Below are 19,754 nucleotides of genomic sequence, written 5' to 3' on the forward strand. Positions count from 1 at the left end.
AACTAGCCCCAACGAATGCATAACATAGCTATAGGATATGAGCCATAACAGTGGCCCATGTCACCACTCATAAATGCTATTCCCAATTCTACAAAAAACTGTAAGAAGGGATGGCAGCGGGTCTTTTTAAAGAATACCATCTACGGGGGCGCCTGGGTGGCTCAGTGGGTTAAAGCCTCTGCCTTTGGCTCGGGTCATGGTCCCAGGGTCCTGGGATCGAGCCCCGCGTCGGGCTCTCTGCTCAGCGGGGAGCCTGCTTCCTCCTCTCTCTCTCTCTGCCTGCCTCTCTGCCTACTTGTGATCTCTGTCTGTAAAATGAATAAATAAAATCTTTAAAGAAAAAAAAAAAAAAGAATACCATCTACGGCAAGCATTTCCAAAGAGTTCTCATTAATTAGCTAGTAACTGAAACATTCCAACACCAAAACTTAACTTATTGAAACTCTTAAATCCTCCCCTAAGTTAATAATGATTATTTTATTTGATTTGATATTTGAGAAAATTACTCCCAGCAATAAGGCACTTCAATGCCACCCTGCTGCTCTGGAGAGAAAAGTTACCTTTGTAGATCCTGTTCAAAGAAAGCTCGTGCTTTGATCCTTAATATCCCATGAAGTAAAAGGTTATGCTTAATCTATATTTTATAGATCTAAAAGTCAAATCAGTTTCTGAGAGAAAGAAGCAGAGTGTGACGGTAAGCATATTCTGTAGCATTCATTTCATTCCTGTTTGGAGGATACTATGTGCTGAGTTAAAGACAATTACATTAGTGTAATACGTAGCAGTTTTTTCTTGGATTATTCTGCAAGCATAAACAAGTTATACACGTTAATTTACATTCTATATAAAAAGCCAATTTTAAATCCAATTTATAAGGCAATAAATATATAAAGATTCTAGGACACAGCAATAAAGTTATGCCATAAAGTAGAGTTAATTCACGACAACAATAATAAAAGCATGACAAATTTTAGCATTCTACCAACTGCACAAAGGTGTTTCAGGTAACATCTGTTCAGAAGCAATTGCTACAAGACAGACTAGATGAGATGCAAGGTTTCATCGTGTAATAAATGTATGTCAGTTTGCTTGCTTCATAATTAAAGACATGAGTCTTTGAAAAAAGCAATTAAGCCTTACTCTAAATCTGAGACAATTATCCCTACTCCCACCCCTTTTTACCCCCCACAACACACACACACACACACACACACACGCAAAAGATCCAGAGCGATCCAGAAGTAAAAGCCACATATCATCTATTTTCAGCAACTAAACATACTCCCAAAAGCCACTTGATATATTTTGTTTCTTTTGATAAGTCATATATTAACAAACAAACAACAATAACAAAAAACTTCCTTTCTCTTGTGCGGAAGGGTAAACGGTGGGCGAAGAAAAGTCTGGGTAATTCAGGCAATTCACTTAGAAGACTCAGACCTGAATAAAATAAATGATCTTACCTCTGAAGGTTTCCGTGTCAGATGGGTCAGGTGGATTTTGACATGAATGCCACTCAAGGGCCTAAAGCCTTCAAATAACAACATTGTCTCCAATTCTTGCCAATTTAACTCTAGGACCACTGAAAGCATCACTTTAGCTGAGGACTCAACAAAGAAATAAACTCAAAAAGAGCACCCAGGGACGCCTGGGTGGCTCAGTAGGTTAAGCCTCTGTCTTCAGCTCAGGTCATGATCTCAGGGTCCTGGGATCGAGCCCCGCATCGGGCTCTCTGCTCAGCAGGGAGCCTGCTTCCCTCTCTCTCTCTGCCTGCCTCTCTGTCTACTTGTGATCTCTCTCTCTGTCAAATAAATAAATAAAATCTTAAAAAAAAAAAAAAGAAAGAAAGAAAGAAAGAAGGAAAAAGCACCCAGAAATTACCTCCACCTTTGCTCCGCTTTCTAGCAACTACGAAAATGATGCAGCAGAACAAGATGAGTTCAAGTTCTAGTTGCTATTCCAGAGGACTGAACTGTATGTATCTTCTATCCACCCCACCCCAATCACAAGGAGTCCAAAATAAAACCATACTACAACAAAGAGATTTAGATGAATCAATGGTTCTCCTAAAATACTTCATATATAAACTGTTAAACCACACCTTTCCATGTGGTCACCCTCAGAAGCATACCTGCTGTGGTCATTTCCTAGGGCTGCCAAGACAAATTACCAGACCAGATGACTTAGAACAAAAATGTATTCTCTCAGTGCTGGAGGCCCAAAGTCAGAAATGAGTTGCACTGGGCTCAAGTGACTGTGTTCGCAGTAGCACTCTCCCTCTGGAAGCTCGAGTGGAGACCAGTTCCTTCCCTCTTCCAGTTTCCAATGGCTGCCAACATTCTTTGGCTTGGGGCTACATCACCAATCTCTGCCTTAGAGTCCCATCACCTTCTCCTTTTTTGCAGTCAAATCTTCCTCTGCCTCCCTCTTACAAGGACACCTAGCGCGCCTGTAGAGCCAGGCCTGGTAATCCAGGATAATTTCCCCCATTTTAAAAGGCTTCACCGAAAGTCCTTTTTAGCAATAGAAAGTAACACTCACAGGTTTCAGGAACTAAGACAGGACTATCTCTGGGGTGGGGCGGGGGGGGGTGCTCATTATTCAGCCTGTCATACCTGCCTCCAAATACACCGGAAACAACTTCGAGGTGAGGTGAGCGTGCACTAATCTCTTCAAGTCTACTCTGGTTTAACCTCCCCCAATTTCCCAGTACAACAAACAGCTCTCCAACTTCCTACCTCTTCCCACCTTACAAACTGCCTGTGATCAGGAAATCATTAATTCTGTATTTATTAAAGGTGCTAGTATTTGTAATGGCTCCTGAATGAGAACCATAGTAAAGATTAAAATTCCCAACTTCATGGGAGATAATACAGGACAGTGGCTAAAAATGTGGGAGACAGCTTGTCTGGGTTCAAACCCCATCCCACCAACAGGCAGCTGTGTGACCTAAGGCAATTCAACCTCTGTCCTTTACTTTTCCCACCCAGCAAACAAGGCTAGTAATAGCACACACCTTATAGGGTTCTTGTAGGGGGTAAAAGAGTGAGTGAGTGAGACAGCACCTAGAACAGAACTTGGTTCGATCATTAGGGTTAATTATTATCATTATTGATGTCCAAAATGGTAGACCGATATTACTGGATATTACTGGACAAGGTGAAAAATCACAACCCAAATTTAAAGTACTATAATGACATAATTAAACAATAATTAACAATCCATTCGATGGAAACCATAAGATAAGATGCAAGATTTACACTAAAGTCTATCAGAGGTTTTAAAGGATATTCCTAATTATAAAGAAGAGCTGCTCTCCCAACAGGATCACCAAATGCACAGGCCTCCTCTCAAAAAATAGGCCCACAGCCTAGCGACGGGAACTTCTCCAGAAGCCACACATCCTGCTCTCAGTCTGGATGGGAAGCCACTACTGCCTGTGCTGTGTGCTTCTAAGAGCAGTGAAAGGTAAGAACAAAGTGCCCAGCATCACTGAGAGGCATTTCATGATGAAGAGGCAACTGTTTTGTTCTATTCTAAAAGGGAAATAGGACTTCAGCTCAGGTACTGAGAGTGTGACCTAGGGCAGGACAAAGTTTAATGATCCTCCTGAATTCTATCTACCTTCTCAAAGCCTTCATCCAGACACCTGCCTTGTGTCCCCACCCCCAACCTCCAATAGTTGCATCCTGTCCCCTAGTATCTATCCCCAGCATCTCAAAAGTCACTGCTTACAAAAACAAAACAAAACAAAACAAAACAAAACACCTCACTGCTTACCATATTTTCTACTGAAGTCAAGTCGGTTAGTTCCCAAACAGCCCAAAAGTCAGTGTAGCCAAACTAGCATACATTTACAACAGACTAATTTCTACTCTTTACAAGGATCTATGGGGAGAAATTCTATACCACAAACTTGTATACACAATTCAAAAGTAACTTGAGACCCAGGACTAGACCTACACTAGAAAACAAGGAAGTGTCTGCTTTATCAAGGCTCAGAGTAAACCAGGATTTCAGTGGGCACCAGAACTTATGCCTTCCTAATCTAAGACTGGGGCAAGGGACCATTTCCCATTCAGTTCAACTGCCAGTTTGCAGCTTTATGGAGTATGTAAAACACCAAATACGTAAATTATCCCTATTCCTGTGACATCACCAACCTACCTTACTTATTCCAGTCAAAAGCAGCTGCCCCTGGCAAGTAGGTGACCTAATGACTCGGCGGCCGGAAGAGATTCAGGTTAATGTGGCTCCATATGAAATCAAAAGAAGCCAAGAACCGACGTGACATCTGGCAGGAGAGCAAACAGAACTACAGAACAATCACATACAGAGGCATTGCTGAGATCGCATGAGGGAGCGGTCATCTCCAACCTCAAAGTAAGAGTTACTAGGGTAAGACTGAGAGCAGTGCGTAACTAGGCTGACTGGGAAGAGCTGCTCAGAGGGCAGCCTTAAGATTGGCATACCACGCCTTAGGCCAGGAACAGAGTTAGGATTAAGCATGGAAACTTGGGCTCTCTATGAGTCCTACTCCTATAACAGATGGTCCCAAATTGGTGGCACTCCCAGAAAAGGACACCGGAGAAAAGCATCCCCACTAAGACCTCTTGAAAGATAGGTTAAGATAAAGCAATGAGCTTCTAAAGATCTATAAGCACAGGAGGAGTGAGAGTAAGCCACCATGAATGCAAGTCAACACAGACAGTCCAAAAATTACACACACCAGAACTATCAAAGAAAGAATAAAAAGAGTCACATAGGAAATACCTAAAAAAAAAAAAAAAATAAATAAGAAACAACAAACTCTCAGGAATGACCATGCAGATCTGAAAAAGAAACAAAGAGAACCTACAGAAATAAAAAAATGCAGTTGACCATTGAACAACACAAGGTTTCAGGGCACTGATGGATTTCCATGCAGTCAAAATTCGTGTATAATTTCTGACTCTCCAAAAACTTACTACCAATAGCTTACTACTGACTGGAAGCCTTACTGATAACCAGCTGACATATATTTTGCATGTTATATGTACTATATACTCTATTCTTACAAAAAACTAAGAAAATGCTATTAAGAAAATCATAAGGGGCGCCTGGGTGGCTCAGTGGGTTAAAGCCTCTGCCCTTGGCTCAGGTCATGATCTCAGGGTCCTGGGATCGAGCCCCACATCAGGCTCTCTGCTCAGCAGGAAGCCTGCTTCCCCCTCTCTCTCTGCCTGCCTCTCTGCCTACTTGTGATCTCTGTCAAATAAATAAATAAAATCTTAAAAAAAAAAAAAAGAAAATCATAAGAAAAAATAACTTTATAGTACTGAACTGTAAGAAATCCATGCATAACTAGACCCGTGCAGTTCAAACCCATGTTGTTCAAGAGTCAACTGTAATTGCTAAACTTAAATATTCCAAACAAGTTAAATAGCAGATTAAACATTGCTGATAAGAGAATTAGTGAAATGGAAAATACAGCTAAAGAAACTACCATGTCAGCAAGAATCTAAATTAGTTTCAGGGATTATCAATAGTCAAAATTACCTCTAAATTAATTATGAAGCCGTGATTCAAATCAGACTCCTACCCAAAAACAAAGCTCCTGGGTGGCATGGTCAGTTAAGGGACCCAGTCTCGGTTTCCACGCAGGTTGTGATCTCAGAGTGGTGAGATGAAGCCTGGTGGTAAGCTCTGTAATCAGCACAGAGTCTGCCTGGGACCCCCTCCCTCTGCCTCTCCCCACGCACATGCATGCTCTCTCTCAAATAAATAAATAAATCTTTAAAAAAATAAAAAATAAAACACTGTTTTAGATATGTTTATTAACTTTAAAGCTTCAAAGTATTGCTTTTGGAGTTCATTTCATTTTTACAATAACCCTTTTAACATACTTAAGAAATGAAAAACAGACTAGAATCCAAATCACCTGATACATCCTAAAATGAAACTAAACCTAAATACTAGCTTAGGTTCTGTTTCCATGACGTCCTTGATGGGGGAGTCAGAGAAAATCACATCCCATGCATTTTGGAGCATAGGAGTGAGAAACAAAATAGAATGACATCACTAACACAGAGAGTAGACTCTAAAAGGAAGAAAAATCATTGCCCCAGGATTCTCTTCCTACTGGCTAGAATCCTGCATTGCCAGTTTAACTCAATCCCATTTATTCTTCAACTCTGCTAAAATAACAACATAGTTGATGCTCCTGCAAAACCTCACATGGCCTATGGCCACCTTGATACTTACGTTAGCAAAATTAATCCATGTTGTCCCTCATTTTCAGCATTCTGATACATATCATAGCTCTGCTCCCAGTTTTATTCAACCATCATTTTTAACTGTATACTTAGCAACTCACTCCTCCACAAATCTCTATTCCCTTAATATGTGTATCCTGACTTAAGTTCCTAATGAGTGTTTATTTGTTCACAGAAGGCACATGCAGTACTGTATAATTTTACCAATAACTTAAAAAGTTTTCCGTACTCCTAAGTAAAATGGACGGGTCCAAATATTAAATTTTCAATTGTTAGATTCACCCCAGAACTATCAACCTTCAGTGATTTATTTGCACACACTTATGCAAAACAATCATCATTGCATTGCATCACTAGATGACACCAACAACAAGATTCGCAAGCCGCTTATCATGACATCTCCCTTGGGTGCCAAAGTGAATAAGAGAAGCAACCAGAATAGCGAATTTCAAATACTTAGACTTCTTTCCAATCTAAGCGAAACATTCCTTAGCAGTGACTACATAGCCCGCCATGTTATTGCAACGAGTTTTTTTTTGTACTTGGAAAATTACATCTGCCTTAAAAAGTTCTTCGTGGATTAAAATAGTAAACCGGGGGGGGGGGGGGGGGGGGGACTCTTATCACCTAAAAGTTCACTTTGCTATGTCTTATACACTCAAGACCCTAGAGGGGTGGGGAGAATTTTCAACTTAAAAAATGCAATGTCCACCTAGGTGACGTCAATACAGACAATTTTGAACGGCTTTTCAGCCAGAACAAACGTGGGGCAACACAGTAGATCAAGTGGGTTTGTCAGAGGATCCAAACAGAATTGGACCCTGTCGTTGTAAATCTATTAGGAGACTTGCAGCCCTAGAAACCTAGAACAAAACTCACCCCCCCTCCCCCTACCCAGGCCCCGCGGACCCACCCACGGCTGTCAAGCCAGTCAAAGAGTAACGAAATTGAAGGATCCCAGGGCGTGAGCCACAGCCCTTCCGCAAGGCAGGAGCTACCCCATCACAGCGCCAGGCGAAACTTACAAACTTGGGGCGTTTCTCTCCAGGCTCCTCTGCCGCGCCGGGCGGAGGGTGCTGGGGGCCCTTCCTGCGCGGCATCTTGCTTTCCCGGCAGCTCCGGAGCGAAGCAGAAGCTGGGTAGGGGGCCCCGGCAGCGGAGCCCTGCTTCGGGTGGTGCAGCCGCGGCCGGTGCCGATCCATCCTTCCCCAGCAGCTCTGGAGGACGGAAAGAAGACGGCCGCAGTGAGCCCCGCAAGACGGGAGCTCAGAAATCCGCGGCGGACTGGCGTTCCCGGTTCCGCCGCCCGCCCCTCGGATCCAACTCAGCCCAACCGCTGCTGCCGAGGTCACCGCCAACACATCCGAAAACTCCCGCCACCCCGGACCGCTCCGGACCCGCCAATCCCGCGCGGCTTTGTCAATGACACTCCCGGGACCCGCCTTTTCCGGGCAGAGCGAAACGTGATTGGCTGTGCGGCCCGTTCGTTTCGCCATTCAATCCCTTTGGCGGTCCCGGCCGCTCGTCTTAAGGGCACCGCAAGGATCAGGTCGGAAGAGCCTGAGAACCTACCAGAAGTCACTAGTGCTAGTGTGGGTTTATTTAGAATTTGGAGAACGGTTCCTGCCAACCTGGAAGGCAGGCGAGACCCTCTGAACCACTATTTGAGCAGCCCTGGAATATGAAATCATCTGCTAACCCTGCCTTGCCCCCCTCGGGAAGCCCTGGTGCGGTGGCCACCGAGAAAAGTAGTTCCAGGATCTGTACTTACTTGGAAGTGTGCGAGGAAGGTAAGAACAACAGCAACCATGACGCTCCAAAAGGATGCTTTTTGGACATACTAAACGCCTGAGTGCTGAGAGCCCGCTGCGGGGTGGCAGAGAGGGCCACCAAAAATCAGAAGGGGCTTGGCCACATCCTTAAGGACAGTATGTGGTTCACAAATCTTTACACGAATAACAAAATAATATACACGTATAGCAGTTATTTTAAAGATTCATTGAGAACAAAGAGGAGGAATATTAAATCTGAAGGAACAGATCTAGAAAGGCAAAAGGAAGAGCCCATGGATTTTCACTAGGTAGGAAAGAGTGGCAGGACATTAGATGTAACCTATTGGAGGTCAGAAGCAAGGCCAGGAGTACTCAAGACCAAAAAGTTGAGAAAACTTCAAGAGCTTACAATGAAGGGCCTTGAGCTGCAACCATGCAAGAGTTCCTTGTGTAAACCCAGGGTCAAGCCTCAAGACCAAAGCAGTTTCCCCACACATCAGTGTGCTTTTTCCCGCCTTTAAAGTCATCTTTTCTTTTGAACTATTTCCTTAAGTTATCCATCTTCTGACTACATGGAAGTGGTGTGGGCCAAGATTCTGGTAAACGTCTGGTACCGATTTGGGTACAAGAAACAACTCTAGCAACTCCGGGGAGATAAGCACAGAGGTTCTGAAAAGAGGCTTTAGTTCCAAGTATATCTTAAGGCTTCATTGTTGTTTTGTTTTTATTCTTGTTTTTAAATGTTTCTTTGTTTATACTGTGCCAGACTTTCTGCACCAGTCTCTATCTTTAAAGAGCAAGTCATCTTCAGGGGAGAGAGTCCAGGAGAATTAGGACCATCAGGAACCATAGAACTGAAGCAGTTCATTAAGTCTTAATAACCATTAGACCCAAGTGCAAATTGTATTCCTGTCATTTATTAGCTATGACATTTGGAGATGATGTTAAACTATCTCTGCCTCTCCATCTGCAAAAGGGAATAATAATAATAATACCTAACAGGGGTATTGTCAGGCTTAAATGAGATAGCATATGTAAAGCTCTTAGGAATGTCTGTGAAAACCCTTCCCATCAAAGACCACCAGGAGAAAGACCTGCAGTTGAGCAGGTGGAGGTTATTACTCCCTGGGGATGAGACCATCCTCTATGGGGAACTGTGGGGTTTCTCAGTAAGAACGTCTTAGAGAGGACTGAAAGGATTTGGACTTCTGTTAGGTGATTTGTAAGGCTCATTAGAAACTGAATGGGAAGGGTTACTCTGGATTTCAGTACTGTCAGGAATTGGGGACAGTTTAATGACTGGATATCTTGATAAATTTTATCTAGAAGAATGACAGGTAATGAATGAAGCTAGAGTTGTAACTGACAACAAAACAACAGTAATTCATAGTATCAGGAGGGAAGGGTTGGTATTTTGTGATTTGCACTTGACCTTGCTGTTGTTTGTACATAGATAAAATTAGAAGTGGTCTTGCTCTGTCTCATATCAACACAGTCAGAGTGACCTTATCTGATACTGGTGCTCAGAGAGATTGTTTATGTCCACGAGGAGAACAACGTGGCTTAGCTGTGAGTGTCAGGCTAGCTTTTAAAAACATTGGACCCTTGCTGTAAGTGTCAAACTAGTAACCTTATGTGAAGGGTTGCTCTTTTCTATCTCATGTCCCTGGCATGTAGAAGGTACTAAGTATAAATAAACAAGTTATCAACAGAAGTTATTATAATTAATTTTCAAGCTTCACATAGATCCCTTTGAAATTTTTCTTATAAAAATCCTTAGGGCACCCAGGTTGCTCTGCCAGTTAAGCATCTGAATTTAGCTCAGGCCATGATTTCAGGATCCTGGGATTGAGCCACACATAGGGCTCTGTGCAGTGGGAAGTCTGCTTGTCCCTCTAGCTCTGCCCCCCTCCCTGTTCATGCTTTCTCTCAAATAAACAAAATCTTTAAAAAGAGAGAGAGAGAGAAAGAAAAAGAAATTCTTTGCAACTGCAATGCATCTGTGAAAATAATACTTTTGCCTAAGTTTTACATTTTTAAAAGTACATTTTTAATTTATTATTTAAACTTCACAACAGCATGCACTGTTTCTCATTCTGACACCCCCACAGGAAGATGATATACTTCACTGACTCAACAGTTTTGGGAATGCTCCAAATGTGCTAGGTGCACAGGGCTAGGACAAAACTTAATGAGACAAAAGGGAGGCCCGGAGAAGCTTGGAATCCAAAAATACATTTTCTTCCTTTATCATTTCTGTTCAGTCTCAACATCTAATTATGAATGCAACTTCTGTGAGGGTTCACTCTCAATGGCTACATGAGAGAGAAAGGTGTGAAAAGTTGAGGGAAGGGATGGATCATTCCCAGTCGGTTTTTTGTAATGACAATTTTATGAGATACCATTTCACCCTTACCAGATTGGCAAATATTACAGTCTCACATCACCAAGTTTTGGCCAAGATGTAGGGATTCCTACAAAGGTGACGAGCATATACAATGAGTGCAGCCACGTTGGGCAGCAAAGTTTGTAGGACCAAGGAGAGAAGAAGGTACATGCACCTGTGGCCCAGCACTTCCATGTCTACATGTCTCCCTGGAGACGCCCAAAGATACCATACGAAGATACTTCTTGCTTCATGATAGTAAAAAAGAGTAAACTATTATACCAGCTTGCGGTTGCAGAAAGTCACAGAAAGAATAAAACCCACAAAGGGTTCTTATATGGTAGAATCCATTATTACACTTAAAATAAATAACCGGGGGCACCTGGGTGGCTCAGTGGGTTAAAGCCTCTGCCTTCGGCGCAGGTCATGATCTCAGGGTCCTGGGATCGAGCCCCGCATCCGGGCTCTCTGCTCAGCAGGGAGTCTGCTTCTCTCTCTCTCTCTCAGTCTGCCTCTCTGCCTACTTGTGATCTCTCTCTCCATCAAATAAATAAATAAAAATCTTAAAAAAAAAAGAAAAATAAAATAAAGTAAATAACTGGGTCTACTTGTGGATATACCTCAAGAATAAAGAGAAAAATCAAGTGGAGATATATATATACATACATACATATATATATGGTGTGTGTGTGTGTGTGTGTGTGTGCATTTGTGTGTATAAAAACATGAGGAAGGGACACTTGGGTGGCTCAGTGGGTTAAGCCTCTGCCTTCAGCTCAGGTTAGGATCCCAGGGTCCTGGGATTGAGCCCTGCATCAGGCTCCCTGCTTCTCTCTCTGCCTGCTGTTGCCCCTACTTGTGCGTGCTCGCTCTCTCTCTCTGACAAATAAATAAATAAAATCTTTTTTTTTTAAATGAATAAAATCTTAAAAAAAAATGAGGAAAATGCACCCCAAATCTTCACCTACTTCCATAGAGTAAAGAAAGAAGAGGCAAGAAATCAAAGCTGCAGCTTTATAGCTATAGTATCTGTAATGTTTTATTTATTAAAAGGGAGAGAGCTGAAGTAAATCTCGCAAAATATGAACAAGTATATAATCTCAGCGGTGGGTGTATTTGTGTCTATTTTACTATTTTCTATAATTTTCTGTTTATCAGAAATATTTCATATTCAGTTTTTAACAAAATATAAAATTAACAGAAATATAGGAACTTTGGAAATAACTACCTTAACTCTTTCCATTCCTCCAAAAAAATCTTCATTTATTGGGGCGCCTGGGTGGCTCAGTGGGTTAAGCCGCTGCCTTCGGCTCAGGTCATGATCCCAGGGTCCTGGGATCGAGCCCCGCATCGAGCCCCGCATCGGGCTCTCTGCTCAGCAGGGAGCCTGCTTCCTCCTCTCTCTCTGCCTGCCTCTCTGCCTGCTTGTGATCTCTCTGTCAAATAAATAAATAAAATTAAAAAAAAAAAATCTTCATTTATTGGCATTGAGACCACAACGAGCTATTAAGTGCACATAAGGAAAAGTGAAATAATTTCCTTTTAGAATGACCTTAATATTTTTAAATTTTGAAAAATAAAATCTATTCCTTTCCCTCTACTTGTTCTCCTCTCTCTTTTATTCTCTCTTATCACATCATTTTCTTTCTCTCCCTTAAAGTATACAAAGACAGAGAACCAGGAACCAAAAAAACTCTATGAATTTTTTCTACAAATTTGAGTTATACAAAAGAAGTTTTGTAGTTCTACAAAAGCACTACCAAAAAAATTACAAATTCAGAGCTTTACTGTGCATGATCTCTGAGGAGTTGGTGGATTAGAATAAGAAACATAATTACAAGCCCAATTCAAAGCCCTAATTTACGTAACTTCACTTTTTCCATTGCTTTACCTCTCAAAGGCAGTGGAAGCGTACCTCATTGTACAAAAGTTATATAGCACTTCAGACTTAATTACAGGGTGTTAGAATAATTAGCTGGCCATTAGCGCTGACCTGGCACCTTGATTTCAAACCTTCAGTAGCAAGGTATACTACTGTTGCTTCCCCTGCAGGATTTGAGGGTTGGCTCCTGCCACCTTCTCCACCTGCTTGTCCGTCTTGGTTTAAATTGCTGCTGTTCTACAACATAATGTAAGATGGGGAGAGAGCAAATTATATGCACAGAATGCTCACTGATAGAGTCATAAAATGTGTGCACGTAAACCAGGGTTTCTCAGTCTTGGCCCTATTAACGTTTGAAGCCATATAATTCTTTTTTTTTTTTTTTTAATGAAGTCATGAGTTTTTTTTGTGTGTTTTGTTTTTGTTTTTTTTAAGATTTTATTTATTTATTTGACAGAGAGATCACAAGTAGGCAGAGAGGCAGGCAGAGAGAGAGGGGGAAGCAGGCTCCCTGCTGAGCAGAGATCCCGATGTGGGGCTGGATCCCAGGACCCTGCGATCATGACCTGAGCTGAAGGCAGAGGCTTAACCCACTGAGCCACCCAGGTGCCCCTGAAGCCAGATAATTCTTTGTAACGGGTGGGTAGGGCTGTCCTGTGCCTTCCAAGGACAGATGGTGGTCCTGTGCCTTCTAAGATGTGTAGCAGTATTTCTAACCCTGGCCACTAGATGTCACCAACAATTCCACAAGACTGCCGAAATTCCCCAAGAGGCTGAGTAATAGTCCATTGTATGGATATACCACCTCTTGTTTAGCAGTTCATCAGCTGATGGACATTTGGGTTCTTTTGGCTATTATAAATAATACCACTATAAATATTCATGTACTTGGTGTTCTGTGGGTAGCAACTACTCATTTCTCTCGGATATATGCAGAGGAAAGGAATTGCAGGACCATATGGCAGGTCTCTGTCAAGAACGGCCAGACTTGACCAAAATGGCTGCACCATTTTCCATTCCCACCAGTAAAGCATGAGGGTCCAATTTTGCCATATCTTTACTGATTTTTTTTTAACCGACTTTTTGAATCTAGCCATGTTAGTGGGTTTGAAGTGCTATCATTGTGATTTTGATCAGCCATCTCCTTTTGTAACTAAAATGCCATTGGAATATAGCTATGCCCATTCTTTTACATATTGTCCAGAGCTTCTTTTTCCTGTACACTATAGACCAGAGTAGTTGCAAAAGAGACCATCTGGCTTGCAAAACTTAAACTGTTTATTATCTGGCCCTTTATGGAAAATTTTTTCTGACCCCGCTAAATGATTTCCACACACACCCCCTCAGTATATCACGATTAATTCTGTTCCGTTATTTCTATTTCTTCAACGAGAGTAGCATTCTAGTAAGAAGCAACTATTAATTTTGGACACATTTTCACAATAGAGCTAAATACTTCCCTTTGCTGTGTTACACACTTACACAGGCCTTAACACCTTTTAAAAAAAATCTGTTCCACAAGGTCAACAAGATCTTGACGCCATAATGAATCACTGTGGAGGACAGCGTTGATTTAAGGTAGGGACAAAAAGCAAAATTATTATATGGCTATGTGATTCTTCTTAAAATACATTTAAGCAATTTGTGCTCTGATAAGTTTTCTCCAGGGTCTTATGCTGTAAGTTTAGATAGAAATTCTTCATAGGGAATATAATTAGTATTACACAGTTTAATGTCATGCTTAATAGTTTCCCAGAATGCTTTGATTAGAAAATTAATCTGCCCATGTTTGTAGATGATAGAGCTGTGTAAAGAGGAACAGGAATATTCCCATTAGTGTGAGACACTTAACTAAGGTTCAATTGAAAATGTTAGATGTCACTACCAGATCACACTCCCAATATTGGAAATAAATAGCAAAAAAAGGAATTAAATAATTATTAAGACTCTTATAAGATTATAGTTTAATTCCCTCATACTAAAGCACAATTACATACTAAAAACATAATTTGTTGAGTCACTTGGATAATAATTTGTCTGACAATAGCAAATAGTAACAATGTCACTCAAAGCTAAAAATGCATATAAAATAAGTTGAAAGAATTCTGTGGTGCTCAAGAGATTTTCAAATTTTCTTTTCCTTTTATCCATGTCTCTATCTCATCATCATCTCTGTTTTCCCCTTTTTAGCCTCAGGTGAATTGCTGTGTTCCAGACATTCTGTATAATCAAATGTACATAAGGACATAAGGACTGTCTTTATTGAGGTCTGTCCTGAAGGCATCCATTTTGCTCACTGTTTGTTTTGTGCTCTAATCCTTTAGCTGAATCCATCTTAATACAATAGACTAAAATGTGTTTTCTCAATTTGCTGTGATTAGCGCATTGATGTTTCTATTCGATCATGGAAGGGTAATTAGTTGCAATAGTTAGCAGAGTTAACATCCTTACCTATTCGCTGATCGAGTCTGAAATACCCAGAAACCAAACTCTGCCCACACAGCATCCTGAAACTGCCACCTCTCCATTTGCTGCTGCTAAGTACAGTATTTTCAAATTAATTTTCAAATTAATTTATCTTTTGAGGTATCATTGACATATAACATTGTATTAGTTTCAGATATACAACATAATGATTAGATATTTGTATATACTGTGAAATGTTCCTCACACTTAGTCACCATACGCAGTTCCCCCCCAATTTTTTTTTTCTTTTGATGAGTATCCTTCCTAAATATCTCTTCTCACTTACTTCTTTCATCATCTCTCTAAACATCCATTACCTGCCTTCTGCTCGGACTTTTCATTTCTTCCTCTTTGTGTGTCTCACCTCCGTTGTAGGCCTCAGGATAGAAAGCCTGGTTCAGTTCCACGTTGTGTGAACAATAAAACTACCATAGGAGTTCATGCTTACACATTACAAGCTCGCCTCAGTTTACTCATCTGTATAATAAAGAGGTTGAATTTTGTCCTCTAGATATTCCAACTAAGATACTCAAAGTTCTAACCTCCGTATCATGACCTCAAGGGCTGCCACAGAAGGTGAGGGAAAAGGCATGTTTATAGCCCCTCTTCCCAGTGACATCTAAACCAACACCGTTTTTACCTGCTGTATGTATTATGGTTTAATGTGAGATTTCACATGAAACAAAAAAGAATTGTGCAAAAAAGGAAAAAAGAGTAAAAACTTTATTAAATGAAATGGGCCTATATCAGTGTTTTTCAACCTTTTATTTATTCTCATCCCCCTTTAAGAGTTATTATAGGGACGCCTGGGTGGCTCAGTTGGTTAAACAGCTGCCTTCGGCTCAGGTCATGATCCCAGCGTCCTGGGATCGAGTCCCGCATTGGGCTCCTTACTCATTGGGGAGCCTGCTTCTCCCTCTGCCTCTGCCTGCCATTCTGTCTGCCTGTGCTTGCTCTCTCTCCCTCTCTCTCTCTCTGACAAATAAATAAATAAATAAATAAAATCTTTAAAAAAAAAAAAGAGTTATTATAGACATTTTTCCTTATACACCCCCAGAAAACTTTAATATTTTAAATATACAATATATTTGTTTACATATATGTAAAACACTGATATGTATGTATCAGTGTGTTATATATTGTAAAGTGTTTAATATATTAAAAGAGACCATTTTTTTCTCCCTCCAAAAAACAATTTTCATATCTTTGGTATAGGGCACAAAGGGTGACATCAACCTTCCCCCTATGTTCAAAATACTCTAATAACCGCCTGAATAACTGAGTGATTTTGAGCTACTTACTTATTCTCTGAGAATCTTTATTTCTATTTATGAAACAGGAGAAATAATTTGCAAGCATGTTATCAAGATTACATGAGGTAACATATATGAAAGAGCTCTGGCAAAGTGCCTGGCACATGTTTTATGATCAATAAGTGTTAATTTTCCTTCCCCTTGATATCCCTATTCAGTCTGACATTCTATGAAATCCCATTTGGATATTCCTCATTTAAACACCTAACAAAACTGAACCTCTCACAATTCCATTTCCAACTCCCAGTGTTTGCCAACACCACCGCCCTTCTTCATGATTCCAAGCAGAAATCCTGAAAGTTCTCTATGACTTTTCCTTTTTGCTGATGAATTACACCCAAGTCGAGGAGATATAGGGTGAACAGTGAACAACACCCCAAAATCTGGGAAGGAGAAATGAAGTAAGTTTGCCTCTCTAAGAATAGAACTAATTAAATTAGCAGATAATGGGAAGTTGTTGTTGTTGTTGTTGTTGTTGTTGTCATCGTCATCTCTGGGTTAGAAGACTGACAACTTCGATGTCAAGAGTATCTTAATCCATGTAAAGAAAAATATTCATCAACGGGATGCCTGGGTGCCTCAGTCAGTTAAGCGGCTGCCTTCAGCTCAGGTCATGATCCCAGCGTCCTAGGATCAAGCCCCACATCAGGCTCCTTGCTCAGCAGGGAGCCTGCTTCTCCCTCTGCCTCTGCCTGTCACTCTGCCTCCCTGTGCTCTCTCTCTCTCAATCTCTGACAAATAAATAAATCAATAAAAATTTTTTTAAAAAAGAAAAAAGTGTTCATGAAGAGTTTGGTGGTCAGAAATGGGAAGGAGAAAAAAACGACCCTATCCCACAGACACCTAAAATGCACCACAAACAAAAGTGAACTTGGCATCTTTCTCTACCTGCCTCTCACCCCGTGAGCTCACCACAGTGGATCGCAACACAGCCAACCCAGTTACACGAGCAGAGACCTGCTTCATTTCACATCCAGTCTCTAAATCCTGTTGATTCTTCCTCCTCAATCCCCCCTGAAACCCATTCTCTGTCCCTGCTTCAGATCAGGCTCTGTCACCTGCCCACCCTCCCAGCTGAGTCAACCTCTGTCTGCTTTCTCAGACTCCACTCCGATCCCTCCACACACTGTGCAGGTCACGGCCACCACACTCTGCAAAGTTTAGCCCATCTGCACTCTAAGGTGATGTTGTCTTTTCTTTCTGGACAAGAAGAACAGATTCGCATTGTAATAAGCACCAAATTCACTCATTTATTGTCAGTGTCAAAATGTTTCTGATTACTTAGTACAAATAATTTCTTGGTAAACTCTGTTCCACTTCTCAGTACTATTCTATTGTTCTGTATTCATAGTTCTGTACTGTTTCAATTACTATGTATTTCCTGTCTTCATGTCCCTTGTTTTAATTTTACTGTAAAACCTCTCCCCAACTTTGCAGCTTAGACCGAGATTGCCACCTCTCTTTCTTTCCTTTTCCAATAAATCTTTTCCTTTACCTTAGGTTGTGTCTTCATAAATAAGTTTCCAAGGTTTTCCTTTTCTTAAAGGCAAACACTGGAGCCTAATTATCATCTCACCATATGGCTTCTCTTCTCTTCTTTATTCCTCAAAACTATCACGCAGTTCTTCTGCAATTGCTATCGAAATTCATCTGACCTCCTCCCATTATATTTGTACACCTCTAAACTTACCATCTGCTGTTGTCCTTCAGCTGGTTACTAAATCCTGAATTCATTTTAAGGTCTTGCCATTTCTATAACTCTATTCCTCACCTCTCTCAGTTATATCAGTCCCTCAACCTAATTTCCACTTCTTACTAACAGGAGGGAGTGAACTGTTGTAAACAAAATAAAACATCCTTTCTGCATTTACACTGTGACAAGGAAGAGCTGTTCCTCACTCATCTCCCAGATAGTGGTCTCGAGCAAGGACGCAAAGGAAGAAACAAGGAGAGCTATGGACGGAGCTGGGAAGGCAATTCAGGGCCCTGCTGAAGTCCTCTGGCAAGATGAACCCTCAGAGCTGTCTAGACCAGAAATTTCTTGAACGATAAAACTACAGAGCTGTGGAAACCTGTGTCAGCCCTCCATCAGATCTACATTAAACCTTAATGTTCAGGCCTGCATATTTTTGTACCTAATAAATCTGTCCATCTGCTTTTTGAAATTAAGTAGTACCCCTAGTTCCACCAAGCTTACTACAGTGAGGTTTCAGAGGACAGAACCTTATAATATTTCAGAATGTGAAGCACATGAGCTTTCCATCTAATGAATGCATGTGATTTCTTGCATCCTGACCACGTCCTCCAAAAACATTCGTGTCTTTGAGTTCTGTCTCCACAAAGCAGCACCTGATCTGTTCTGTTGTTTTGGTTGATCGTAGAGGGAGTTTTCTGTGTACTAACTTATGATGACCAGTACCACAAACTGAATTTCAGATGTAGATAAAACCTGCCTTTATATGGCAGTAAGATACCATTTTCATTTGTTTTCAAAATATTAAAATGAGAAAATGGACCCATTACCAGGGAGATGGCTTACCCATCAATGGCCCAGTGGTTTAATTCAAAATAGAGAACTTCTTATAGTAATACATTGTGTGTAAAAGCATTTTATAAACTGGAAAATACTCTAAAAATGTAATAATTTTCCCTGACATGTATTGTTGCATGCTATATAGGTATCCTATATATTCCTACTTTCAAAAATATATTTTAAGTATTTATATTATATAATAAAATATTACATATAAATGAAATATATATACATATAAATATTTTTAAGGAGTATTTAACATTAGTTTCCATTCCATGGACTATCTAATTGATGCTGTGAAGTCAGCTAAAGGCATGACAGATGGCAGGAAAACAAGATTTAGTGTTAAAACTGTGTCATAAATCATTCATAAGTGAATAATTTATTCTTCAGAGATAATCAGGGTTTGTTGGTATCACAACCTGAGGACTGATGGAAAGCACAGATTTGAAGACATGCTTGTCGCAACTGTTTCCATTGCACGTTACAAATTCTCAACTCAAACTAGCATAAACACTGAAGGATTTTTATTTTCCTACAAAACAAAGAAAAATACTAAGGAGGTTCACATTATAGAAGGAACTTGATCTCAGAACTGGCTACAAAATTCACAGAATGAAAAAACAAGATGCCTTTGTTTAAAAATCATTGAGAATTTCAAGATGACGATAGCAAAGCATGAAACCTTATGCGCTAGCCCTTCCGAGTTCAGAATCCTGTATGATTGTGCAGGTTGTGTGCCCGTAAAGCTAGCTCTGCTAAAGATTCGAGTCAACCAGAACCTCCCTTCTCGCTTTCTCTCTGACATCTCTCACATCTACTTTTCTTTCTTTCTTTTTTTATTCTTTTTTTTTTTTAATGATTTCCTCATTCTGTCCTTCTTGTAGTGGCTTAGCCAATCATTCTTCTTTGCTAATTCAAGCAAATTAAGTTGAGAGAGATCTCTGATGGATCATACCAGAGTGAAATGCCTTTGCTTCGGGCAGCCAGCAGTGTGAGGTGGAATGCCACAAGGGGGATCCTGGGAAGCACAGATACATTCAAGCCATAAAGAATTGTGGAGTTCCTCATAGGAACTAATAAAATTGAAGCATATAACCAGCATAGTCATACAGTCCCCAGTTCAGTTCAGTAAAGATGAACAGTCT

At 40.7% G+C, this 19,754-nt stretch overlaps 1 protein-coding gene across 4 annotated transcripts in view; it reads right to left on the bottom strand.

The window, feature by feature from the left end:
* Positions 1 to 7,640, bottom strand: part of DIAPH3 (diaphanous related formin 3) — a 510,449-nt gene extending 502,809 nt beyond the window's left edge. For all 4 annotated transcript variants that reach the window (XM_047720091.1, XM_047720089.1, XM_047720090.1 and 1 more), the window contains exon 1: positions 7,280 to 7,640. In XM_047720091.1, coding sequence (XP_047576047.1) covers positions 7,280 to 7,456 — 177 coding nt within the window. In that variant the 5' untranslated portion in view covers positions 7,457 to 7,640. The remainder of the gene's footprint in view (positions 1 to 7,279) is intronic.
* Positions 7,641 to 19,754: the final 12,114 nt, after the last annotated feature.

The sequence above is a fragment of the Lutra lutra genome, chromosome 3 (genome assembly GCF_902655055.1).
Source record: "Lutra lutra chromosome 3, mLutLut1.2, whole genome shotgun sequence".
Taxonomy (NCBI): Eukaryota; Metazoa; Chordata; class Mammalia; order Carnivora; family Mustelidae; genus Lutra; species Lutra lutra.